The sequence below is a fragment of the Fusarium proliferatum genome (genome assembly GCF_900067095.1).
Source record: "Fusarium proliferatum ET1 genome assembly, contig: FPRO_scaffold001, whole genome shotgun sequence".
Classification (NCBI taxonomy): domain Eukaryota; kingdom Fungi; phylum Ascomycota; class Sordariomycetes; order Hypocreales; family Nectriaceae; genus Fusarium; species Fusarium proliferatum.
Window position 1 is genome coordinate 332,788 of NW_022194790.1, and position 25,903 is coordinate 358,690.

General features: G+C 47.7%; 10 protein-coding genes across 10 annotated transcripts; 5 read left to right on the forward strand and 5 right to left on the reverse strand.

The window, feature by feature from the left end:
- Positions 1–163: 163 nt before the first annotated feature.
- Positions 164–1,729, reverse strand: FPRO_02027 (uncharacterized protein; the record flags this gene model as incomplete). The annotated part of the gene is made up of 1 exon (XM_031221792.1): positions 164–1,729. One exon carries the CDS (start codon positions 1,727–1,729, stop codon positions 164–166), a length of 1,566 nt encoding a protein of 521 aa, XP_031074446.1.
- A 1,846-nt stretch (positions 1,730–3,575) lies between these two features.
- Positions 3,576–5,503, forward strand: FPRO_02026 (uncharacterized protein; the record flags this gene model as incomplete). Its single annotated transcript, XM_031221903.1, has 3 exons — positions 3,576–3,842; positions 3,895–4,657; positions 4,710–5,503. 3 exons carry the CDS (start codon positions 3,576–3,578, stop codon positions 5,501–5,503), a joined length of 1,824 nt encoding a protein of 607 aa, XP_031074447.1.
- Positions 5,504–6,113: 610 nt separating this feature from the next.
- Positions 6,114–7,595, forward strand: FPRO_02025 (uncharacterized protein; the record flags this gene model as incomplete). Its single annotated transcript, XM_031222014.1, has 4 exons — positions 6,114–6,408; positions 6,464–6,829; positions 6,887–7,000; positions 7,057–7,595. 4 exons carry the CDS (start codon positions 6,114–6,116, stop codon positions 7,593–7,595), a joined length of 1,314 nt encoding a protein of 437 aa, XP_031074448.1.
- Positions 7,596–8,142: 547 nt separating this feature from the next.
- FPRO_02024 (uncharacterized protein) lies at positions 8,143–10,337 on the reverse strand (the record flags this gene model as incomplete). Its single annotated transcript, XM_031222125.1, has 10 exons — positions 8,143–8,181; positions 8,241–8,528; positions 8,582–8,802; positions 8,866–8,940; positions 9,000–9,111; positions 9,165–9,415; positions 9,466–9,565; positions 9,625–9,852; positions 9,909–10,197; positions 10,258–10,337. 10 exons carry the CDS (start codon positions 10,335–10,337, stop codon positions 8,143–8,145), a joined length of 1,683 nt encoding a protein of 560 aa, XP_031074449.1.
- A 904-nt stretch (positions 10,338–11,241) lies between these two features.
- On the forward strand, positions 11,242–12,281 carry FPRO_02023 (uncharacterized protein; the record flags this gene model as incomplete). Its single annotated transcript, XM_031222236.1, has 2 exons — positions 11,242–11,607; positions 11,658–12,281. The coding sequence occupies 2 exons, from the start codon at positions 11,242–11,244 to the stop codon at positions 12,279–12,281; spliced, it is 990 nt and encodes a 329-aa protein (XP_031074450.1).
- Positions 12,282–12,607: 326 nt separating this feature from the next.
- FPRO_02022 (uncharacterized protein) lies at positions 12,608–14,827 on the reverse strand (the record flags this gene model as incomplete). Its single annotated transcript, XM_031222347.1, has 5 exons — positions 12,608–13,261; positions 13,327–13,766; positions 13,825–13,976; positions 14,037–14,732; positions 14,778–14,827. The coding sequence occupies 5 exons, from the start codon at positions 14,825–14,827 to the stop codon at positions 12,608–12,610; spliced, it is 1,992 nt and encodes a 663-aa protein (XP_031074451.1).
- An 896-nt stretch (positions 14,828–15,723) lies between these two features.
- FPRO_02021 (uncharacterized protein) lies at positions 15,724–16,568 on the forward strand (the record flags this gene model as incomplete). Its single annotated transcript, XM_031222458.1, has 3 exons — positions 15,724–15,934; positions 16,016–16,369; positions 16,447–16,568. 3 exons carry the CDS (start codon positions 15,724–15,726, stop codon positions 16,566–16,568), a joined length of 687 nt encoding a protein of 228 aa, XP_031074452.1.
- Positions 16,569–18,222: 1,654 nt separating this feature from the next.
- FPRO_02020 (uncharacterized protein) lies at positions 18,223–19,377 on the reverse strand (the record flags this gene model as incomplete). The annotated part of the gene is made up of 3 exons (XM_031222569.1): positions 18,223–19,046; positions 19,097–19,302; positions 19,355–19,377. The coding sequence occupies 3 exons, from the start codon at positions 19,375–19,377 to the stop codon at positions 18,223–18,225; spliced, it is 1,053 nt and encodes a 350-aa protein (XP_031074453.1).
- Positions 19,378–21,848: 2,471 nt separating this feature from the next.
- FPRO_02019 (putative NADPH2 dehydrogenase chain OYE2) lies at positions 21,849–22,949 on the forward strand (the record flags this gene model as incomplete). The annotated part of the gene is made up of 1 exon (XM_031222680.1): positions 21,849–22,949. The coding sequence occupies one exon, from the start codon at positions 21,849–21,851 to the stop codon at positions 22,947–22,949; it is 1,101 nt and encodes a 366-aa protein (XP_031074454.1).
- A 330-nt stretch (positions 22,950–23,279) lies between these two features.
- On the reverse strand, positions 23,280–25,666 carry FPRO_02018 (uncharacterized protein; the record flags this gene model as incomplete). Its single annotated transcript, XM_031222791.1, has 4 exons — positions 23,280–23,395; positions 23,461–25,294; positions 25,350–25,556; positions 25,604–25,666. The coding sequence occupies 4 exons, from the start codon at positions 25,664–25,666 to the stop codon at positions 23,280–23,282; spliced, it is 2,220 nt and encodes a 739-aa protein (XP_031074455.1).
- Between the last annotated feature and the right edge of the window lie 237 nt (positions 25,667–25,903).

The window sequence follows — 25,903 nt, forward strand, 5'->3', positions numbered from 1 at the left end:
CTTGGGTTTTGTTTCCTCCCCTAGCCTGTTAACGCTTGAGTGCAGGGCCTATAAGCATGATGTGGCTCTATGGAATAGTTACTGAGCTAGTACAGTAGCTCGTAATAGTCAATTCACTTCCTTTCTACCTACTACTATATCAAGCCCTCGAGTCCTTTGCCTTTCACTCCTTGTGCATAGCCATGTCATCCATCTTCTTCTGTCCAATTGCATTAGCACCAACAGGAGCATCAGGCCCATCAAAGATCTCGGCCACTTCCTCAAGAGAATAGCCCTTGGTCTCTGGGAAGAAGAAGAAGATCAAAGTCAAGTGAACAGCAATCGCAACACACCAAACAATGTAGTACTTCCAAGCAATAGCCTCCATAGCAACAGGGTTGGCGAAAGCGTTGTAAACACCCGCCAAATTGCCAGTGAGCTGGTACAGCATAGATGCCTTTGCACGGAGCGAGTATGGTGTGACTTCCATGATATAAGTGGCTCCAATGGGAGAACATGCGTGATACCAGAAAGAGAAGACAAAGATCATGGCCAGAACTGCACCAGCGTAGCCCATATGTTCAAAGTTCTCCTGCTGGTTGCGGGCAGAGCAGATTGTCCAGATGATGTATGATACACCCATACCCGACATACCAACGAGGAAGAGTCTGCGTCGACCAAACTTGTCAATCATGGTGGCGAATACGACAGCTGACAGGAAGCCCCAGATTTGGAGACCGGCGTTGAGAAGAAGCTGGGTCTTGTGGTCGGTGATGTTGATCGAGTTGAGGACCTTGGCAAGATAGTAAGAGGTGAGAGCATTGCCGGACCACTGCAGCATGGCGGGGATGTACAAAGCAAGGAAGAATCGATGCCAGTTGCCGCGAGTAGAGATCCACTCGGCCCAGCGCGACTTCTTCTGAACCTTCTCGATCTCGAGCGTCGCTGTAATCTCAGCCATCTCAAAGCGGGCCAATCGAGAGTTGGGGTCTCCGTATCCGTGCCACTTGACAAGAATATCCTTAGCTTCCTGATAACGACCCTTGTAGATGAGCCATCGAGGAGACTCAGGTGCAAACAGGACCAACGAAGCCTGAACAACAGAGAAAGCGCCCTGAAGAAGACTGGGAAGACGCCATGCCCAAGAGCTCTGCATCTGGAAGCTTCCGTACGTGACCCAAGCCGCAATGATAGCACCCAGTGGCCACGAGACCATCATGAAAGATGTCATCTTTCCACGGTGCGTTGGATATGTAACTTCGGAGAGGAGAGGAGGCGCCGCAGTGGAAACAATACCGAGACCGAAACCGATGATGAAGCGCGAAGCAACAAACATGCCATAATTATACGAGCAGGTCTGGACAATCGCGCCAACAATGATAGTAATCGATCCGATAAAGATAGGTTTTCTTCGTCCAAGCCAATCACAGAGCTGGGATGAAATGAGGATGGAAATGAGAACACCACCGTTGGGTCCAAACGTCATAGCGCCGAGACGCGTCCCCTTGGGTTGGCCGAAATATTCCTGCCATTGAGGCAGCGACTGCGCTCCATTGAGCATACTCGCGTCAAACCCGGTGGCGGTTTGAGTCAAGAGACCGCTGAGGAGGAGGAGGTTGAGTTTCCATAATGTCCAGTCGGAGTACCATGGCTTGCGATCGCGGGGAATGACATCGGCGAGGACGAGACCCTGGAAGTCATTGGCGTCGGCGTCGGGGAGGTGAGTTTCTTCGGCAATTTGCTTCGACATCTTGAAGAGAAGAACACTTGACTCAAGTGGAAGTAAAGATGGTTGAGTCTGGTGTTTGTGTTTCGTTTTGACGATCCCCACAGTCCTTTATATCTATCAATCAGAGTTTGTGGGGTTGGAACCAAGGTGACAGTGACATTTCCCTCTCCGGTAGATGAACCGAGGAACTCGTACCATCCATCAGCCAAGATGAACCCCAAAACTTGCTTGTGGGGGAGACTTTGACCGATGCCCGCTGCACATTTGCGGGTTTTTTACCCCGGATCTACCCCAGATTCGTTAACGCGCCGTGGGGTCTTTGGGCTCGGTTTGGTTAGAGGGTCAGTCCCCGCACGTGAGCGTGACCAATATTCTTGGTTCGGGGCAAACGGAGCCGATGGGGGGCATTGGACCGGCAGCGGGAGAAGGGCCGGAGGTCGTTACTCCGGGCATTTCGATGCCAAATTCCCAGATCATTAAAGCGAAAAAAGGAAAGAATATGCAGATGACTGGCGAGTTTGTTGCAGCTAACTCGTACGCTTAATTGGCATGGAGATCATCCATATCGCTCAATTTGTTAGTCATCCTTGGAATACTGTGAAGGTGCAGGGTAACTTGAAGTGTAACAAAGTACTGAGGATTAATTGATCGCGTTATCACCTTGATTGCACAGAATATCTGAAGTAAAATTGTGATGTCAGGCTTAAAGTATTTCAGCATCGTTTTATGATTGCAGCTGCGACGGTTTCATTTCTTGATGGCAATGGCATAATTACAGATTATCAATGAAAGAAATTAGCTGTAATTTAATACATAAAGCATGCGTCGCAAAAGAAAGTTTCTCGGATTGAAAACTTGCATCCACTTATTCTGTGCGCCAGAGTGCTTAATAATATAGTATATATTTAAGTCTTAGTTAATTCACGATATGCTCTAAAGTTTTCATTGTCTTTTACGTATCTTTTGCAGCAAGCAGTTAATTGCATTGCTTGTGAAGTTATCTTATCAAGGATAAGATAAGATAATAGAAGACAAGCTAAGATAAGCTCAGATAAGCTCAGATAAAACCACTAACCCGGAGCAAGTCCTCCACTGTTCACGATTTAGACACGAATTAAATCGAGTAGAACTACACTCCCGCTCTCGAATTCCTGCTGGGAGCCCAATGACACCAAAGTTCTCACTGTACCTCTCTTGCCTCTCTACCCGACATGGACTATTGGCAACAAAATGCATGTCTCAGGCCTTCAGTTAGCCACCGAGAGCTGAAATGCTGAATGGGGTTAAGCGCTCATGGCTTGAACTGTAGGGACTCACTTCTGAGAACCGCCAACTGAGGGAATACGACCTCACCAGCGGGGTAATATGCTCAGCGATTAAACAGATGCGAAAGTAGCTTAGTGTCAAGCCTGGAGTTGCAACCTGCTTTACGAAATCGGATCCTAAAATACTTTAATAGTTGTGCTCAGCTAGCCACTGACTGGGCAATAGTGAGTTGGCACTCAGGCTAACAAGCTCGGGTCTAGAACACCACGTATCCATTCTCTATCACATACCTTTCAGCTTTCAAGCCTACATGCATTTCGTGGCGTATGCAATGTGATATCTTGTGATGATTATGGACACATATGTTTGTGATTGAGAATTTGAGAGTAATGTGATAGTGAACTGCTGGAATCTCAGCCAGCCACTTAAGTGGCGCCGCCATTGATTCGTCTGTTGCCTGCATACCCAGGCCCAGCTCCAGCTTCGATTGACCGAAAAGAAAATACTACATAAAGCACGCAATTGCGACACGTTCTCTTCGAAGTCACAAGCAAGCAATCAAGAATTAGACATAACCCCACAATTGATCCCCCAAGAAAACATGGCTTCAACATTCGACCTCGCTACGGATGAGTTTCTCACTTGTGAGATTCATTCCGAGAGCACCCTCCCACTTCTGAGCTACTTCATCGAGTGTAAGAAGCACAACCAGAATGGCTCCAGAAGGATATTCCAGAAAGTCAAGTCAGAAATCGGAGATGCGGATCGTCCCATCCCCGACGAGTCTGAGCAGTTGCAAGATGTCCTGCTGGCTCTTATGAAAGATGGACCGGGAAAACCTGGCGAGAAGATCCCCGGTTGCCCAACAGTGAGTACCTTCAGAAATCTTCTCTGAGATATGCCCCGCTAAACGTGAGTAGGTCACTATCGTTGGCGCTGGTGTGTCTGGCCTTTGTGCTGGCTATGAGCTCAAGAAAGCTGGGTTCAAAGTCACCATCCTTGAGGCCTCTTCCCGAGTCGGCGGACGCGTCAAGACCTTCCGCGAACCATCTTTCGCGCATGGTCTTCATGGCGAGGGCGGTGCCATGCGCATCCCCGCGAATCACTACCTACTACACAAGTACATCGAAGACTTCGGTCTAAAGCCCCAGCTGTTCGACTTTGAGATGAAGAACAAATTCATCTACATTTCAGGCTACGGTGAGACGCTTACTTACGATCGCTTCAATCAGCTTCTGCATGACAAAGATGCTAAGCTGCTCTCCCTCTTTCCTGGCCTCCGTGAATGCGAAAAAGGCAAGACGTGTGACACGCTATTCACAGACGCTGTTAGACAGGTCGTGGATGACTTTTGGGATGCTTACAAAAAGGCCGCTGATGAGGTCTCGTTTCCCGAGAAGATTCAGGTCCAAGCTATCAAGGACGCATATGCCGCGATTACCAAGAAGTATGATAGCTACACGCTACGATCTTACTTGACTGATGTCGCGGGGTGGAGTGAAGATGCTATCAATCTGTATGATCTTGGCAATGCTCATGTCGTCTTCGAGAATGGCTTCATTGAGTCTTTCAAGGATGCCTTTCTGTCAAGTAACAAAAGCGGTGCGCAGGCGGGCATGCAGCAGCTTCAGGAGGGTATGGATGTTGTGCCCAATGCTTTCGTCTCTAGCGAGAGAAAAGAAAGTGAGTTACTTCTGCGCCTTCGCTGAAAACATCCTTGGCTAATGCTGTACAGAATCGTTGGTTGATGATATCATCTATGGTGCTCGAGTTACCGAGATAGGTATCCATGAGCAATCGGACCCCCAAATCCCTCTCCAAGCTCCGGTCAAGGTGACCTACGAAGTCACAGCCAACAGCTTGAAGAAATCCATCAACTCTGACTATCTCATCCTCGCAATCCCGTACACGGCGCAGCGAACAATCGCCAAGTCAAAGCCCTTCGTTCCCATGCAGGAAATGGCAGTTCGAGATGTTCGCTACGTGGAAGTCACCAAGATCCTCCTCCAGTACAAGAAGAGATGGTGGGAGAAGGTCTTTACTGAAGCGGGCCAGGGCCTAGACGGTGGTCTCGTCAGCGATCTTCCTATCCGTTACACCATGTTCCCCAAAACAGACGGTAACACCCAGTTCGAACATTCTAACCGCGGTGTCATCATGGCAGCATACACCTTTGAACAAGACGCCACTATCCTTGGATCCCTCTCTCCAGAGCGACGGATCCAGATCGCCGCTGAGAACCTGAACAGGATCTTCCCCGAAGCCAAGTCTCTTGACCTTCTCGAAGCTGGAGCATCTCAGGTCTTCCCAGCTGATGAGCTGGCTGGTGGAAGTGCTTTCTGTTACTTCGGTCCTATGCAAAAGACCAAGTTCTTGGATACTATGCAGAGGCCTGATTGGGAGAATAGGGTATTCTTTGCAGGTGAGCAGGCTAGCTTTACTCATGGATGGATTCAAGGTGCCTTTGAAGCAGGGCTTCGATGTGTTCAGCAAATCTGGTCTGTTGCTGTTAAGGGTAAGGCACAGTGAGCAAGAGAATAAGATTCGCATCGCCTATTTGAGCTTAGCTAGTAAGAAAACATTCAACTGCAGAGGAACATAGCCCAAGCTTCAATCTTGATGCACGTTTATAGCACGGTTGTTACATAGCTAGTCAGAATGCTACGGATGAACAGGGTGCCCTCTAGCCATTGGGCTAAAAAGTAATCGCTAAGCCCCGGCTAGTAATTTGCTTAGCCCCCGCTAGTAAAATATTAAACCACCACTTGAATCCTTTCTATTAAAAGGACCCCAATTCCACTTTAATTATACATGGTTATCCATGTATACAATCTCCTCTCGAAACGGAATTCCGTTCAATACCCCTGCTTTTAAGCAGTTAAGCTTCTTTAAGTTCCCTAGATTGAGACTGCGCAGCATTATGCACATAACCAGGCTGTGCAGATCCTTTCTAGAAATCCTTTAATTAAAATCCTTTACGAAAACTCCTTCTGGCGACGGCAGGATCATTTGAAATGGAGACAGCACTAGGCTATACAGCCGAGTAAAGTAATATAAGACATCGCATCACCTCTGGCAATAAACGATCATCAGCCAACTACTTCTACTTCGCTACCAATTAACTCAAGACTCTAGAGCCATGCCTTCTGCCATTAACCGAGTGAAGGCCTTTGGCCTTTTACTCCTCGGTTTACCTTCCAGCACTCTCGCTAAGCCAATAGAGATACAGCCACGCCAAAATGTCCCTGGCGACACGCCCTTCGTCAGCTTTGATGCTTGTAGTGATTCTCAACGCCAGGACATCGAGAAGGCTTGGGCCGATGTGGTCACGCTTGTCGGCGTTTCGAAACAGTTCAATCCTCCCGGGACGATTGAGTCTAGGATCTTTGGAGATGACATCAGCCTAAGATTCGAGGATATATCCCGTATATACAGTGAGAGCCTCTGCTTTGTGTCAAGCGGGAAACGTCACGAGCTAACAGTAAACAGCTATTTTCCACAATATCGAAGAACTGAGCAAGAATGGGCGCAAGATGCAGATTTCTTGCCAAGATGTCTACCAGGACCACAGGGCAGCAAATGACCAAGTTACATGTGGAAATGTGATTCAGTCTTCATCTGGCTCCATCGGCGCCTACGCATTTTCCACCGAGGCCATCATCGAGAAGTCCACCATTGTTCTTTGCAGTCCCTTTTGGGCGCCCGGTCAAGAGTTTCTCGGAGAAATAGTCGACAATCTCCGAAACGCGCCAGAAGGTGACAGAAAGAACCCGAATCTCATGGTCGGCAAGGGTAAAATTCTACTTCACGAGCTGACACACCTTCCCGCACTGGCAGAGACATCGACAAATGACGGTGAGTGGTTTTCGTCGCAATGATCATTGAGCTACAAATGCTGATGGAATTCTCAAGTTATTGTCACCGATCAACTTCTCAATGACGACTCGAATGTGAAGGCCTATGGGATTAGAATGGTGGAAAGACTCGCCAGAAACAAAAATTGGCGTGCTCGTACGGCCAAGAATGGTAGGCAGCAAGCAACCTCTAAAAGATTTGGCACTGACTGATTCTTTTATTTACAGCTGATAGCTACGCATGGTATGCGACCGAGAAGTACTTTGAGGGCATGTTCGGCACACCCAACGCAGCTTATGAGAAGAGAGATGGAGAAGAGGATGATACTCCGACTGAGGATCCAGCGCCTCCGGCAGGTCCCACCAAGGCACTCAATATCATCCTCGAGAACAAGCGCCATGGAGTCCCGATGGATAAAGACTTCTATGACACAATGAACTGGCTATTCTACTCCACCGACTTTGGGACTGCATCGCAGTGTGCGCTCAACCCCGCTCTCGCCATTCATGCCGACGTATCTATTGATACTCTATCGATTGACGCTCTGAGAGACGACCACTTTCCTGGAGGCACATTCGATGTCAAGACTCAAGATGGAGACTGCCAGTATGAGAACGATGGCACAGGAAACCCAGGAGCTTTATGGTGTGGTGACCAGGGACACTCATGCAGGGCACACCCGGATAGACGGACCTTCACCTATTGCCGTGACCTTGACAAGTCTGCGCAGATTCAGCATGCAGCTATGGTTGTTTGTGAGTGGTAGCCTTGAGATCTTGGTCAGAAAGAGTGCTCACTGGTAGGTTAGAAACCGGTGGTGGTCCAGATATCGTTTGGACTCGAACCTGGTTGGATATTTAATTAATGTTGTTTAACCTTGAATATATTTGTGAATCTTGTCATCACCAAGATCTATTACCGTAGTAACTATCCATTTATACTGCAAATCATGTATACCCCATATAGTGGAAAGTTAGGCTGTGGCAAGACTTCACCCAAGACCGGCAAACAAGTGGTGAACTGGGCTATCTGTTGGTCTAATTCTACATGGAAGATGTAATAGACTTAGAAGTGGGTAGGTAGTCTCCTACAAGGCAGTTACAAAGTTCAACAGACTGGAACTTGCTGTAAGGAATAAATACTAGAACTATGATAATAAGCGGTAGAGCGATGTATAATTTCGTAGCGCTTTTTGTAAAAGTATTCCGCTAGATACATCGATGGCCTAGATACATCATCTCCCTAGCCTAAACCATTGAACACAATATTCCACCCTGGACTACGCATCTAGGCCGAGCTCTTGAAATGGAAACCTACTTGAGAGTGATTCTTAGTATATTAGAAATGCTCTCCTGACAGTGCCATTAGCGGCCAATGGTCATGGCTTGAGTACGCCGGTCCAGCTACAGACCCCTGGCGCATCAAGTGACAACTGTGACATTTGACGAATCATATCGTTCGCCGCAGTCTCGTTTTGAACGTCGTATTCGCACTTGAACCTTTTCAAGTCGCCCCATGAGTTCTTGAATCCGGGGATGTCATCCCAGTTCTCGGCCCCAGCACGCTTATTCAAAAGTGACTCATACTCATCCTGCTTCTTTTCTTTGACTGCGGTCAGGATCTTTAGCAGATCATCGAGGCTCGTCTTATGTGTCTTTGTGCCTCGTGGAGGCTTGATCCCATAGATACTCTTGGTCAACTGTAGCCATTTATTAGCGATCTAGTCTGGAGGCCTGGACTCTTGATGCTGACAGTAATGGTGAGGGTGTCAAAGTCAGGCTTTGACATGCGTGCTGTGATGGTTCGCACATCACCCGGAAATAGCAGATTCGGGGCTTTCCATTGATCTGTCTTAACGGAGAAACTCTCTTGTAGCATTTTGCACAGTTCTCCAGAATTGATTGTCGCGAAGTTATTATCCGGGCCTTCGGACGAGAGAAGATTGGCCAGAAAACCAGAGACCAATGGCGCGGCTAAGCGGGTCTGTCAGCATTCGAAGGAAAGGACTTAAATAAGGAAGAGTATCACCAACTTACCGAACGATGTGCCTGACATGGTCAAGCTACTACCTGGCACTGCTATATCCGTACCCGGTGCGTAGATGTCCACCACTGTGGTTGCCTTGTTAGATCTTCGTAGACTTCCCTCACTGGGTACCTCGTTTACGTACATGGCCCATAGCATGATTGCTTGTTGATCTCACCCTTCTTGTCTGTGTTACCGACAACTATCACTCCGGGCTCGCATTGAGGCCAGGCCTTGGATGTTCTAGACAAGCATGTCTTGAATCCCATGTCAGCAAAGCGTCCACAAGTCTGTTTCGCCGTTTTCTTACTCCACTGTTTCCAGCTGCAGCCACCGGAATGATGTTGTACTCTTTTATCAACTGCTGAAGAATGCCTGATGCGATTCGAACAGCACCGGGCTCCGGGTCAAAAAGCCCCCAAGACATGTTCAAAACGACACGACCGGACACCTTTTTGTTTTGGATTGCCCATCGAAGTCCAGACAGTGCGCATGACACAAACCCTTGGGTGGGCATCGTGCCCAAGAAGTAGTGTATTCTGACACTTGCTTTGGGAGCGACTTTCAAACTTGTTAGGTACCGCCTAGTAGGAGCGCCGATGGGTACCTACTGCCATGATCTTGCCCACAGGCAATGTTGGTGACTACGGTGCAATGGTCTTCGGCCTTACCGACCTTTGGACAGGCATTGATGGTAAAGGGACGATTAGCCTAGAACATCCTACTTAGCTGACACGACTCCTGGTGGAGATATCTGCAAGGCACCTTACCTCTATGTCGTTTTTCAGATAACCTTCCCCGTCTAAGATGAAGATGGTCACATTCTCTCCCTTCTTGTTCATGACTGCTGTGTCTCTGACCCATGAGTTTGGAAGAGCCCGGATCTCGTCGAATCTGACATCCGACAACGTGACCTTGGACGCCCCCCAGTTAGAGCAGGGCTCTTCAGTGACGACATATTTTTCGACAACTACGTTTGGAGTAAAGCAGAGCAGTTCCTGCAACACGTCAGTCCAGGGAGTCCGGATCGATATTCGATATCGAGTAGCCTTACAGGAGATGCATTGATTGCCTTCACAACATCGGGATGGAAGTAGCCAACGTACATTGTGGCAGGACTGTCCAGCGTTGCCTCTATCCCTGGAAAACTAGTCGAGCCTAAGGATGGATTATCTTGGCTGAGACTTCGAATCTTGTCGATATGGGCATCCCTAACGGCCTGGGAGATGTGAAAACTATCATCCTTCAGTTGGACGACCCCCGCACCATCCAGTACTTTAACGCCCTGCAAATTGTTCAACTCTACCTGGTCAATTGACTTGAGAGCTGGTAGGGTCTTAGGACTATGCAGTCACATATATTAGTCATAGCCTGGCTATGTTCAGTGTGATGGAGTGACATACGGTTGAGGTTTGGTATTGTCTTTCACACTGCGATTAGCGACTGGCACGGAATGCCGTATCGTAGTCTCTTGCTGAGGCATGGTGAAGATACGTTCTGTTAGGCTCTGAATGGGGTAAAAATGAGAGGCGTAGAACACTTTGACTTTGGTTTTATGTCCTGATAACGTTTGAAAAAGCACAAATTACGAGGGGGATCTTTCTCGTGATAACAACTGTGATTCAGGTTTGAGTCCATATAGATCTGTGCGTTTGGATACAGCTTGGTGTTCAGCTTGCTTACAAGTCGCAACAATCATTCAACCGATGGACCAGAGGCTAGAACATGTATCGCTCAATAGTTCCTCAGAATCTGAGACACAATTGGCGCCAGGAGATGCCGATAGCCGAGAGAATGCATCTATACCTTTGTGGGCATACAACATAGCACGATTGGGTCACATTGCCTCTGAAATTGGATCAATAGAGTCTAGTGTTTTTAGATAACACCCTGGCGTGTAGGCCTTGTATTTACAAAAGTACCCCATACTTGTGCGATAATCCTGGTATAGGCATATCTCTAGGCTAAGGCATGGCTCGTCCCCACTGTAGTACCTACCATTAAGAGCTATTGATCAAAGCGCATACCCCGGTCACTTGTTCGAGACCCTTCTGTGATACAGATGAGTTCACGTCCTGTCCTAATCAAGGCATCTAGACATTGAGCTGGCCTCACTAAGGTGATGCGGGTGATACTATCACATACTATTGAAACATTTTGTTTTCAGCTGAAGTATGTGATAGATCTGGACTGGCGGTGTGAAAAGAACCCTTGCGCTTGGAGCCGTTGCCCACATGGTGCAAGCGGCGAACGCCGACTGCTCAAAGAGGGTTTCGTGTTTGACAGACAATCCCTACACTTTCTATGCTATGCTTACGGCTACATACACCTACGGCTACATTTCACAACAAATCTTGTCAACACGGGTCAGGCCATACTGTCATAAAATGCTATCTCTAGAAGACCTTCCGGTGCCTACTGTAGAGAAGCAGGTTGACATTGGTAGAGAGATTGTCATTCCATGGATTCATCGAGAGCTCGCCTTGGGCACTGGCTTCTCATCGAAACTTGTATCTACACCAAATCCTTGGATCACCGCCAAATCTCCCTTTAACATTGAAGTACTTAGAAAGCAGCGACTGCTTTATGACGGCAAAGTGGAGGGCAGACACAACTTTCGCGATGCTGAGTCCACCTCTCACTCGACTGGCATGGAGCATACGAGTGGCAGTTTGGGAGTAACAGTTGGATGCTCATTCCTGAGTGCAAGCGTGACAGGGTCGTATGACAAGACAGTCCTAGAGACCAAAGATGTACGTCAACCATAGTCTCGTCGCAGTATCAGTTGGCTGATATATGGTAGACGTATAGCGTGTCGCGCACCTGTTTGGTCCGCGGCGGAGTCATAAGGTTCAAAGCAGAGCCTCGTCTGTCGTATGAAGCAGAGATGCTGCTGAGAGAACCCAATGGCCAAGCCAAATTCCAGGAAGTCTACGGGGACTACTACGTCTCGTGCTACATCCTGGGAGCGGATGCAGGTGTTTACGTGGCTACAAGTGATGACACTGTGGATACTAAAACGAAGGAAAAGGTGACTGTGAAAGTCAAGGTCCTGTTTTTCACGGCCAGCAAAACTTTTGAGAAAGAAGAGTCGACACACAACGAGATCTTTCAGGTGACCATGAGCGGCTACGACACACTGACCAACACTTGCCACGGTTACCCGCCTAAGAAGGAGGGCTTGGAAAAGGCTTCTCAGGCTCAGTTCAATGAGGTGAGAAGACAGAGCATAGGATATCTTCAGAATGTAGATAAAATGCCTTTCCGTGTCAGTGAGCGGATGCGGGAGTTGGGGTTAGTCAATGACCGGGATGAGTTGGAGTGGCGTCATTGTTTAGATATATGTCGGGCTGGATTAGTAGTCCAGGTGATTCTGATGCCATATCGTTATTTGAGAGACTATCAGATAGCGCTATACAGGAATTAGCGATTGACCGTCATATAGTGATTGTCATTTCTTTGAAGGGTTATATAGAATGAGATACAAATAATAGCAGGAGGAGATCAAGAGCCTATTATGTAGCCAGTGTAAGCCATTGGAGGTAGTTCTATGTACAAAGTTTGCTCCTGACAAGCAAGAGGCACCTTTGGATGCTGATCAGTAGGAATCATTTACGGTCTTTCACTCAATATTGCAGATGAACCAGAACTTAAATAGCAAGAAGATGACGTATCAAGAGTGCAAACTAGTTTTAGTGAGACTATGAGAAAGATTGAGGAAAGTCGAACTAATTGTCTACCGCAACATGTGCTCTACTCATCAAGACCATAGAACACGCCCAAGCGATCAAATGCTGATCCACTTTCACCCCAGAAACCTTTGAACGAGTAGTTTGCTACTGGAGCATCTGTCCACAGCGTATCTGACTGTTCTGGCGGCGCGTCCATTCCTAGCTTGGCGGACTGACCCTTGGCGGTAGTCAACGTGATGGAACTGATGACGTTGACCGGGAAATCAGGAAACTTGCCAGCCGTGATCTGGACTGACGTGATATGATCGCCGACGTTAGTCACTGCAAAGGTCTTCGGTGTGCTGTTCGGGGGATGACCTGGTTTGCCGTCGTGACTGCGGAAGTGAGATGGCTTGTCGGTGAAGTCAAGCTGATAAGCCACGATGAAGCCACTGCCCTTCTTGTCGTTGATCCAGACGCTGACGCTCTTGACAATGTGGCTGTTTGTCACGACGGAGAAGTCATTGAAAACAGAGCCGGGCTCATGGTTGGTGTGATCACCTGCCCACGCTGTCATGAGAAACTTGGAAGACTTGGGGTCCCCCAGAGCTTTCTCGTACATGGGCTTGAAGTGTTCTGGCAGATCCTTGGGAGCATAGTATAGCCTCTCATGTAGCGCTGGGACGGGGGCGGCAGAGGCAGCGACCAACTTGGGTTTCTCAATCTTGGTAGCAGTCTACAAAACACACGTCGTTAGAACAAGAAGAAAGAGAAAACGACACATGTTTGTACAAAACTTACAGGGAGTAGCCTTCGAAAGAAAGTGGGATTAGTGTACTGAAGATCTCGATCCGGGTCCAGCGCAAGCATGGGATTTGCAATGACTTCATCCACCTCCTTGACGATCTTGAGCATCTCCAGTCTGCAGTCCTTCCTGGCCTTCTCTAGACCGAACTCATCAGGTTCGTACGGAATGCCGACGTTGTCAGGGTAGTCGAAGTTCTTGGATGACTGAGAACTTGCGGTATGGGTGCCGCCAGGAGAGTGCAAGAGGTTGACCAACTCTAGCACTTGCTCGCTGCTGTCACCAGCGTTTTCGCGAGCCGTGTCGACTAGATCTTGCAAGAAGTGAAGAGCTTCCATCTTCTTGGGCTTGCTGATCTCCCTCTTGGCATCAACCTTTCTAGGCTCTATCTTTGCCATCCTCAGTGTAACATTATTGTCCTCATAGTCGGCAATGTCTACGAGTTCATGGTAATTAGTCTTGTACGCCGCATTTCTCACGAAGCTTCTACTAACCTAGGTGGATCTTCTTCCAGATGTTCTTGTAAGCCATCATGGCATCCAAGAGATCGTTGGTATAGAGACTGGCAACGTCGTAGTCAAGAACAGTGGGCTTGGGGCTGAGCTTCTGGAAGCTGAGAAGGTTTTCGTACTTTGTGAGTATAGCGCTAAATGGTATCGTCAACAGTCGGCCTTCCAAAGAAATTAAATACGGAGGAATAACATACTAGGTTCTCTGCGGGCATCGAGCAACGTTGTAGGGGAATGCGGCCGCCGCTTTGGTCAGTGACTCGATGGACCATAGCTCATCGGCAGGTTTGATATCCCCACCTCCATTCCAGTTAACGGTGATGGTAGTCTCGCAGTTTTTGAATGCATTCGTCTTATCAAGACTGAAAGAAGCATTCAAACTGCCACCTGCTGCGCGGCCCTGTCCGAAACTCGCTTCAAGGGCAGCTTTGATATCTGACTCGGTCGCCTTGTCGGTGATCTTGACAGACACGATGGCATCAAGCTCACCCCCTTCAATGAACCCAGAGATATAACAATCTCCGTATACCTTCATGAACTTGCCAGTGTTCCAGACGCCATCGATGGCATTGAACTGCCGCACGTCTTCAGCCATGATGGTTTGGTTGACGACAGTCACCTGGACAAAGAAGTTGAGGGTGCTCTCCTTGAACTTGTCAGAGTTGACGTAGGATCCTGCAAGGCCACCACCTGCTGTGGCTGTCTTGATGCTCAAAGCTGCCGAGACATTCATTGCATCTGTCACTTCAGAGATCTTGTCGACGTGGCGTGTGCAATACGAGACAATCTGACTGACTTGCTTGGTGTCGCCCTGGTAATGGTCGCCACCAGGGGACTCTGTGTCATAGACAACAGCATCGTTCATCAAGATCTCATGTGTATAGGAGTTGAAACTAACAATGTCAGTATTGGTGGGATACTGACGCTATCGCGCTTACCCTTGGCCAATTCTCATAGCAGCATGATACGGGGCAAGGTTGAGAGCCATCTTGTGAGTTCGCAATGACTATTGTGTCAAGACAGGCTATCCTGATGTTCGATGGAGTGTGATGAAAGGTTTTCTCAAGAAGAAGAGACTAGAGCTCTGCAAAGTGCAAGTTCCCGCTAGGTTCCCTACCCAAAGTCTGGCGGTGATCATATATTCTATTCATCCGAGGTCCTACTAGATATAATTGATGAAGCAGCTATTCTTCGTGCATTCTCTAAACTCACACCTCTCTCATAAACCAGAGGAGCATATGCAATTGTCGCGAGTACGTAGACGTGTTACTTTGGTCAATCCAGAGCCGTCGATGGCCCAGATTGGCTTCTAGTGCGGAAAGGCCGGCTCCAGGAATATCCCCTGCATAGACTATTGGCGCACTATTGATCTCCACTTCCTTTACACACCTCTCAGTAGTTTATCTTTGTATCCGTAGCACCGAGCACATTTAGATTATGCCTAAGCGGGTAACATCTGTGAACGTGCTTTTTAGGTGTAGTCAATCTCACCTTTTGTTCGCAATGATGCGGGGCACTTACTAGCCGCAGAGGAGCCTTCGTCGCTGGTCGGTCAAGGTGTTTCACTCACCGAGTTCTAGACTGTTCTTACATAGTCTTCGGTATCACCTGACGATCAAATCAGCTCTTTCGGGCATCGTATGATTATTCGATATCATGCATGGGATGGCAGCAAGCCATCACAATCCCCGTTCCATTCATTCTTTTAGGGCCACCAAGATATCTCTCTACAGAGGCCCGAACCGACTTGAAGTGGCAAGCCTTCTTTCCTGTGTTCTTATCAGTATTCCAATCTTCCTATTCCTACCATTACATCGTCCCTGCGTGCTGGAACGGATCACCAGCTCCCATTTAATCTCATACTTTTCTTTCTGTATTCTCAGCATGGAAGCCGCTCATGATGCATGGCCCGCACCATCTGGTGCGCAAAAGAACCTTGGGCCATTATCTAAGCTGGGTGAATTGATCAAGGTAGACCCGGAGAGGGTCAGCGTGATCAACATTTATGCATATCAGCAGATCTCTTTCATCACTCCAGCAGACCTGTGGAATGCATTGGATGGCAAAGAACAGATCTTTTTTGTGGACTGTCAAGGTATCTTACGGCCCAAGAACTCACCCACTCAACAATCTGGATGTCATGGCTAATCTAAATATCACATTCTGTATGCATCAGACAACAAAATTGCCAAATGGATGTTTAATGGAGCCATTAAATGGGATATTAATGACAATGACGATTACAAGAACGAAGAATTCTTCCTTAGACGCAAGGGTTACTCGGGGGGAGATAATCTTTTCCCTACTGATCCGCGCAGGTTGCCCGATGCGGTTATCTTCAACTGTGAAGTAGGTGTGAATCGTTCCCCTATGATGGCTTTCTGGTACATGAGGTATCTTCTCAAGACTTATCCATCAGTTGTCCCTGACAGTCAAAATGTGAGAGGACTCAAGACCAGGGTGTATATTCTGCAAGGCGGTATTGCGGGTCTCGAAAAGCCTGGGACACCAAAGGGCCTACAGAGCTCATGTAAGTGAAACTCCATCAAACGGATGATTCCAGCTCCAATGCCAAAGGAATCATGCTAACCTGTTTCAATGTCGCAGTATGCAAACCATCTACGGAATCCCAGGCTGGCGGTTCTGGTAGATCTTTCGCTTCTCCCCCCCAACCCACAAACCAGAATAACACGAGGCACGTAACATCTGGGGTGAACAGACCTAATTGAGTGATTCTTGTGTTTTCAGCGTCGGGTCCGGTATCAAATAGTGGTTGGAGATGGCTACTAGATGAAGCCGATGCAGTCCTCACATCTGAAACGTGGGATCCTCGCGTGCGAAAGGATCGCAGTGAGTTACAATGATAGTGGTTAGCTAGATATGGAGAGAGAGCAGATTGGAGAATTTCTGCGATATCGATCATTTCACTATGACTATGGCTTTAACCCAGTGATAGTTGGTGATCCGCCCATTAAGTCAAAAGTGACAAGAGAGCACTAAATGATAGCCTTGTGTTACAAGACAGCCAGACTCATAGTGAATCCTGGCTATCTGGTGATCCGCTCCTGCTTAGTGTGACGCGTGATATACTCCAGATGAAGTTGTAACAACGAAGAGTTGTCATTAAAGCACAGAAGGTATGGCCTGCTTCAGCTGTTCATCGTTCCACATAAGAAGATCCATAAGCTTCTCAATACTTTTCAGAATCTAAGGGTTAAGACGGATATGTTAAACTAATGCTAAAATTGCGTTATTGACTTCAATATTGAGTCTGTCAATTCGAAGACATCAACTAGAGATCAAGCAATGAGTAGGTATGTCGGACCCTGAATTATAACTCTAGACGCCCCCAGTTGAGAGTGGACGGACCCGAAGTCTCAATTTCGAAGGATCTGAAATGCAGGTAGCAATTCGTCAAGTTTCTTAATTCCTTGCAAGTGGCTCGCTTGCCCGAAGCTGAATGTGCGTCTCTAGCTTTCCTAACAAGTGATAGTGGTGCTACCGGCGCCTACTAGCTAATGAACCAGAAGGGCTAGGCTTTTGGCACTCAATCCGTCTAGCCCAAGGCAGTCTAGGTTCGGCACGGTACGGCACGGCCTCTCCTTGTAGCTGTTTGATTGTGGCGAGCTGGCATATAAGCGAACTGAGACATGCATGCAAGTGCACCTACCCCGGAGACTCCGATAAAGAGCGTTGTGTTATTGGCTTTTTCGCTGGTAGCTGAGTACATGGGGTTGCGGAAGTCGGCACATAGTGAGTTGCTTAAGCGAGGGATTGAAAGCGTAAGATGACTAGCTGTCGGTGGATTGGCTATCTTGGACCGTAATCCTTGCTGCGTCCTGTAGATGAAGCTGAAAAGTATCGCTCACTATCCGCGAGTATCCCATGACTCACGGTCTTTGCGGCCTGCTTTACATTATGAACTTATACGGGAGCTAAGGGCGTCACGGTTCAATAATCGCAATATGCGCCCGGAGAATACTATTAAAAACCATGCAACCTAAGGGTCTAGATGTGTGATAGTGGCTGCTTCTTGCACGTGTCCTGGAGATTTAAACCTGCATTGATGTTTGCCTTCGTTGTCTGCTTTAGCGCGGGGTCAATCATTTCCTCCAGGGTTGGACTAGTATACACAGATTGCTCCAGAGAGGGCGTCCTTCGAGATTTTCATACTCATTCTGTCTCCATGCTATGAAACTACGCAGACCGTTATCATATTCTCCCCGGCTAAGATCTTATCAGTCCAATTCCAGAGTATTAAACTCCAATAACGTTAAAGATGTAATTCCAGGTTACAATATACTTAGAACCGACATATTAGGTTCTTATAGTTGATATAAAAGTAATATTTATTTGAGCGCCGAGTGATCACACAACTGTTCTTTAGGCCTTTTTCAATTTCTTGGCCTCAATCTGTACCGACTCGGGAATCCACTTCTCCAAACTCTCACCCTCTGGTTTCCAACCAAGATACTTCCTCGCCCTCTTAGCCTCACCACGACTGTTCAAGCCCCACGAGAGAGCCTGGAAACCCAGCTTCTTCTGTGCCTCATCAACATCGAGAACCTTGGTCTCATCAGTCTCAATAACGCCCTGCTTTTTAGCCTCCTTGGCAATGAGAGCAGAGATCTGACTCCACTTATGTTTGCCGTTCTCGGCAAAGAAATAGCCCTTTGGACCCCAGATTTCCTGCTCGTCAGACTGTTTTTCAGATGAAGCTGCGCGCTCAGAGAGAAGAACGATGAGGTTGGAGAGATCGTGGACGTGCACGTTGTCCCATTCTGTCTCGCCGGCGCCAATGATGGGACCGAAGCCCTTCTCGAGAGTCGTCTCGGTCAAGCCTGGGATTTGACGACTTCGCTGGTTGGCAGGTCCTCGACCGGTTCCATATATGGTAGGCGGGCAGACAATGGTAACTTTTACTGCGCTGGGATCCTTGGCAGCTTCGTCGAGAACAATCTTGTCGACATCGCGGTGGAAAGCGGTGTCAGGCAGAGAAGTGACCTTGTCAACTCCCTCGAGATCGTTGTAAGCTTGTTCGGGAAGAGGGCCTTCTCCGTAGCGCTTGTTGTCCATGTCATACCAACAGAGAATGCCTGTGCCGCTGATGTGAATCCAGTAGCCGGGGTTTGAGCTCGAGTGAGTAGATCGCAGGCCGGCAGCAATAGCTTTGGCAGCTCCTTGGTGGTCAGAACTGTCAGCGGTATCTGCATTGGTCAATACTTCGAATTGAACCAGAAGATCTCCGTTCCCTTACGAATGACAATGTCGGCCTCCGAGGCCGCCTTCTCAATGACCTTGGAGTCATCCAAGGATCCAATCGCCAACTTCACATCAGGGTATTGCCTCTGCACATCCTTTCCCTTGTCCTCACTACGGACAAGGATGGCATACTTCCAATCAGGATGCGCTTTATGCAATGCGTAGAAAACATCACCTCCAATGAAACCGGTGGTGCCAGTACTTTAACCGGGGGTCAGCGTCAGCTTATGGTGACATTGGGAGAGAACCTTACATGAAGACGCTCTTTGCAGCCATTTTCGTAGATTCGTTCAGATTAATCGCTTGATACGAGTTTGATGATTTTAATGATGATTTTGAGGATGTCTTTGAGAAGAGGCTGATGAAATAGACTTATAGAGTTCGATTGCTGAGATATCGAAGACGTCAAAGAAGCACAGTGACGTCATGCTGAGCAAATCATGCCCCTCATAACGTTAATGGCTTAGCAATCTGTTAAGAATTGCACCAAAAATATGTACACTGACTAACAGTTGGGAGCCAGCCCCATCTTGCTGTGGATAAAGTCTTTTTCAGAAGAATGCTTCAATAATTGGACAAGCTTGCTTTTCAATCAATCTATTTTACATGACGTGCTCGAGGTCAAAATTATCTTCAGCCTCTTCTAGAAATTTCCTAACCGAAGACCCAAAGGCCAAGTCCGACCAGATGAATTGGTTCAATATGTCGCTTGTGTTAGATAACGGGCAGTGCAGGCTGGGTCTTTCGAAACCTGTCGAACGCAAAAGTGCGGTGTAACTTGAACGCACAGGCCCTTCTGGAGCGAATACTCCGCCAATGCATATCAGCCAAAGCAACAAGTCGGCATGCTCATCCCATACAGGCTCATAACGGACCTTTTCAATTTCTTTGAGGAGCTGCGCAGTAATATTAGACTTGGAAGTTAGCGAGTGCTTCTAGAGGTGATATGGGGACTCACTGGAATAACTAATGCGCACCAAACTTTGCAGCACAACATTACTGAGCACATATACGCTGCGAGATGGCAAGCTTTGGATATCGGACAAGTGTTTGGGAGGGTCTGAAGACGAGATTGTATGGATGCTGTATGGCTGTTGATGTTTACCGTTGAGACTGGCCGGCCAGTACGTTGATAAATGTTTCTGATGCATTGAAGAGCATGGATATCTCTGACTATATCCAAGAATTCTTGGCTGAATAGATGAGATCGTACTTGAAAGCCCAAGGGCAGCGCAAAAAAATCTGGAGCTATAGAGTCTCGTTGCCATCGGAGCTCAGTAAAGGTCGTATGGTCGACTATACGTTTTGATCCCACCATAATCGATGAGTTCAAGTCCTGCCTGTTGACGTGTGAGAGAAGGCCTTGGATTTTACAGGATTACATACCAGAATATGGCGCGTTTGATGCCCTGAGTGAGATTAACGACGACTGGTTCACAGGCGTTGAGGAGGTACTGTATTGCACCCATATGAAGCTGAACCTGCGAAGTTGTCCCAAGCCGTGCCTGGTAAGTCAGTACCAGTATAATTTCATATGAGCGAGGATCTCACCTCAACACCAACTAATAGCAGTATGGCACCAATAGTTGACTCCGACACGACTTTGTCAGGTGCACTTATTCGCTCACGAATGTGCTGGATCGCTTGACCTCGGTACACAAGACATTCCTTATTGATGACCCCGCCGTTTGCAGTGAAGGCCAAGGACAGCATCACGGCATTTAAGAGAGCGGGATCAACGAGACCAGATCGGAACACTGACTGAAAGTTCTGGAAGTCATCCTCAACGCTGAAGACAGGTTCGGGAGCTTGGCGGGCGTTAACTGGGCTCCATTAGCAAGATTCCCAAGGGCTTGCGGAGTACTCACAGTCGTTCAGTAAAATCTGTAGCCGTTTGGAGTCGACGGCGAGACTTTGGAACGGGTCAAGGAGACTGGCTGAAAGCGAAACGGGCGATGGGACAATGCGCTTGGTGCAATGCCTTCTGCAGATACTTCTCGTTTGTTCCCGTTCGTCTTCTATTGTCTTCACAGAAAAGTGTTGCATCGATTCTTGTTGCTTTTGTCGCTTTTTCTGTAATGCCTGTTTCACTGCATGTGATCGAGCGAGGCGTTTGGCAGCCTTATCAGTGGTCTTATCCGGAGGTCCCTGTACAGCGACGAACTGAAAGTGCGCCACTAATCATGGTCAGTACACACTGTAAGGGTTGACTGCAAAACATACTCTTTTTCTCCTAGATTGGGTCCTCGCAGCGCACCGAGTCTACAATTGTGGCAAGTATTATGGCGCCATTAATGCAAGAAGACCTGATATCTTGGTTGTGTCTCACTCTCACCGTAAGCTTCACGCTGCTTAGAAATCGTCCACCGCAAGATCCACATTTCCCCTGCTGTAGATCAGCTAAACCGTCTTGGGCAACATCTCGTTTCCTATTTCGGAAGTATCTCGTTCCTGCATCGAGGGCAACCTCATTTCCATATTTTGACAGTTCTAAGGCTTAAGCACGAGGTCTAAGCGTCAACGTTTTGATAGAACATGATCGATAATATTATCATGGTAGATTTATCAGCTTGTAATCTTCTGATGCCTTTATTGCAAACTCTTGTATGTCATCAGTCCGAAATCCCAAGCTATAAAGCGAGCAAGATGGACGGGCGATGGAAGGATTTCCCATCATTCAGTCTTCACTGAACAGTCTTGAACCTACATCATCTACCTCGATAAAACTTCAATAAACCGCAACCAACATGACAGAGTCACGCCTTTTCCAGCCCATGAAGATCGGCAACATCAAAGTCCAACATCGCATTGGCATGGCCCCTCTTACACGTCTTAGAGCAAGCATTGACCGTGTACCCAACGCCCTTATGAAGGAGTACTACGGCCAACGCGCTTACATACCTGGTACTCTTATCATAACCGAGGGTACTCTTGTCTCTCCTGCTGCAGGTGGAGGTTTCGCCAGAACACCTGGAATCTGGAACAAAGAGCAAGTCAGCGCCTGGAAAGAGATCACAGATGAGGTGCACCGCAAGGGCAGTTTCATCTTTGTACAATTATTTGCAATGGGTCGTGCTGCAACTGTCGAAGTTGCGAAAGATGAAGGAATAGACATTATCGGACCGAGTGCAATCCCGATTGAAGGCAGTCCCGCGCAACCTCGGGCGATGACCTTGAATGAGATTCATGAAATGATCCAGGCATTCGTAACTGCATCGGAGAATGCTATCAAAGCCGGCTTCGATGGTGTTGAGATCCATGGTGCCAATGGCTACCTGCTCGACCAATTCCTCCAAGACGTCAGCAACCAGCGTAACGACAAGTACGGCGGCAGCATTGAAAACAGGTCTCGCCTTATCACTGAGATCCTGGAACGCGTTGTACAAGCCATAGGCTCAGAGCAGGTTGGTATTCGTCTCAGTCCATGGAGTACGTTCCAGAGCATGCGCATGAAAGACCCAATCCCTCAGTTCACAGACGTCATCAACAAGACAGGCCATTTGAACTTGGCCTACATCCACCTCATAGAGTCCCGCATCTCAGGCAGCCAAGATTGTCAAGATCATGGCAGTGAGAAGCTCGACTTTGCATATGATCTCTGGAAGGGAACTTTTCTTATTGCCGGTGGGTATAAACTCAAAGAAGCGGAGAGGCTCGTTGATGAAGAACATCCCGACAAAGAGATCATGGTCATGTTTGGAAGGAACTTCCTGGCGAACCCGGACTTGGTGTATAGATTCAAGGAGGGCTTGGAACTTAACCCCTATGAGAGGAAGACGTTCTACAACAGCGATGTCGAGGGTTATGTCGATTACCCGTTTGCCGTTAGAAAGGACGCCGTGGTCTAGAAGTGATTTCAGATTAGTTGGTATCTTGCTGCAGGACGCTTCTTAGTAAGGGCATCGCGTCTAGGGGCTCAGCCTTGTTCTTTGATATAGCCCGTCGTCTTCCTCCTTCTTTTAGACTTTCAATCCCAAACGCCTGCTCAAAAGTCAATATTATGCCTCCCTACGATTCTGTACAATTTCTGTCTCTTGCCTAGATGTGCACGCTATCTGTGAATGGAGTCTTATTTCACGGTGTACGCGCTCTGCATAGTGCCCTCTGGCGCCAATACGGTTTTGGAAACCCAACTACAATGCCCATCATCCAAATCATCGCTTGAATTTTCCCGCCGCTTATTCTAGAAAGTTCCAACTCCATATCCAGCCTTGGTTCTGTTCCAAGGAATGATTGTCCAGAAACGAGTCACCTGCATCATATGTGATATCTCCAGTGGATAGAAGGCTGGCCGCTGTTTCTAATAGTCAGTGTCTATAATACTCGGTAGTTTTTTTTCAGTTGATCGTGAATGCTCACCTTGTTCATATTGTAAAATCGTGTCCTCCACTGACGCGTCGGCGCAGACAGTAATATCTTGATCTGTGTAGTTCATGCTCAGTGTATCAGTTATGCTACCATTATTCCCCGTCGGCGGTGAGCTCAAATCCATGTTTGTCGTTAGAATCGACCCTTGTCCAGAATATCTTCTATCAGGCACTGTAGAGCTATTTTTGCTTCCTTCTCCGGGAGGGACGTCTGAGTGTGCACTACTAACAGGCGCAGTCTCTGGCCTATCGTTGCCTGCTTTTGCCATCACAAGATCCATCAATCTCTTTGTGATATTCAGACTCTGTGCGGCAACAATTGATCTATCCTTTAGAAGGTTCTGTACCTGCATCAGCTGCCGTATTCCAGATATTGCCTCCGTCGAGTCGGAGGCAAAAGGATCTAGGGTTATCGAAATACACAGCGTCACACTCGCCGTCAAGAGGTGCAATGACACAACAGCTACAGCATATGTCTCGGATGCTTCTAAGAGGTATGGAGTTGAAGCGACCCTTGATATCTGGAGCGCAGCTTCCCTACACTCTTGCATCGCCAGCCTAAATGGGTCAGCCTTCGAGGTGGCTGTGTCTGTTGAAGTCGAGCTGGCCAGCCTGAATGATAGAAGTGGCCTATGGATTAGAATTCTCGCATTCTCGTATGCCAGCTTGAGAGAAAGTGCTTGTAGGTGGAACAGATAGTTTTCAAATTCGTGTCCAGTTCTTTGGCGGTCCCTCGTCGCTGTAGTGTCCGACAAAGAGTCATGGCTATCAAATTTTAGCTTCGGAGTCAAGTTTCCATGCAACTCATGGAGACGCCTGTTTAAAACCGTAACTTTATCGAAAAGACCTTTTAGGCTGGCCTTTCCCTTCCGATCACCATGTCTAGTCCCATATAGCTCAACCAATGCGGACTTGACAATAGCCGACAGCCTTGATATTGCACACTTATAGAACAACAACGATGGTCCCATCGTCTGGCGAGACTTCTCTATCGATCCAGAGTACTTATCATATGGATCCAGAGGCTCGACATTGCAATCGGTATCGGAAAATCCCAGAGGAAATCCATAAAGCATTGAGCAGAACGTATCGATCTCATAGACGGCCCACCATGCCCGTTTCCGGTCTTGTATCTGCTGATTTAAAGACTGATCGCTAAAATCTCCTGGTGTCGTTTTTCGATGAAGTCCCAGTGCTTGGGCGATTCGCAACCCAGAACCCGATAGTGGCCAAGCCATTCCAGGTTCACCGTGGTACAAATAATAACTTGCCAGCAAAACGCAGAATTGCACCGCTTCAAGAGAACCTCTTGAGACAACATCCAAAAATCTCAATTTAAGGACGCCCAATATCCGGTCTTTCAGTTCTTTGGGATCGATATTATGAGATTTGAGCTTGCTCTTTTGCACCCCGAGGTGATGCGAGCTGGTCGCGAAAACAGCCAAGAGGACAGCTACAAAGCCTATACCTCTGGATGGACCAGAAAGAGAAATTGGGTATTTGTAGAGATCTTGGAACTTTCTTCTAAAATCATCTTGGTAAAAGACTAATATGAACCAGTGGATACGATCAAAATAGTTGTCGACCAAGAGAGTCGCTGGTCCAAGATCGGGTAACAAAGACAAGAGTTCCTTCTCGGCAGCCGACAGCTTGGAATTTAGATTGCCTTGTTGTAGTTGTTTGTCTCTGGGACGTTGAGCGACAGGTATTTGGAAGGGATTCTTGTTGTCAGTTTCGGTAGCGGGCTTTTCTTGGGCCCAAGTCTCTGATCTTAGAGCGGAGAACTCAACGCCTTCTGGTGAGTCAGCTTCATGCTGTTGAAATGCCTTACTTCCACGTTAGTGACGAGATAATGAAGGGTTAGGCCTTTTGTATGCTTACCTCTTCAACTAGCTTCACGGTTGAACTGGAATTCCAGGCTGATTCTACAACCGGAGCAACAGCAGCTCCCGGCTGGGCTCTGACTGACTTGGTCGTTGTCGTGATTTGCGTTCGTGTACTTTCATAGGGTCTCCATCTCGAACTGTCTGATGCAATGCATTCCACATTTGCTCGTAAGCATAGAGTGCATGGGCGCTCGATATCACACTATCGCATTCAGTCAACTGATCCATCCCTGATAGAGGTGTGTTTACTTTTAGCTTTTGCTTACGGCATCTCTCGCAAGCCCTGGATACTTTGCGCCGATTCGTCTTCATTACGATTGCTGGATAGTTGGGCTGTGAATGAGAATGTTGTGATGATGAAACATTCGGAATTACTCTTTTCCTTGCCGGACAACTATTTATGGCAGCTCCGTAGTAAATTTTGCCGGAGCCGGCGTTGCCTGAGACACAGTCCCCCTACCCTCGACCAGTGGATTATATTTTTCCAAACCTCCCGACTAATGTTGTAGCAATAGCTGCCACAAGTGCAACAAATTTAATTTTAGTGAA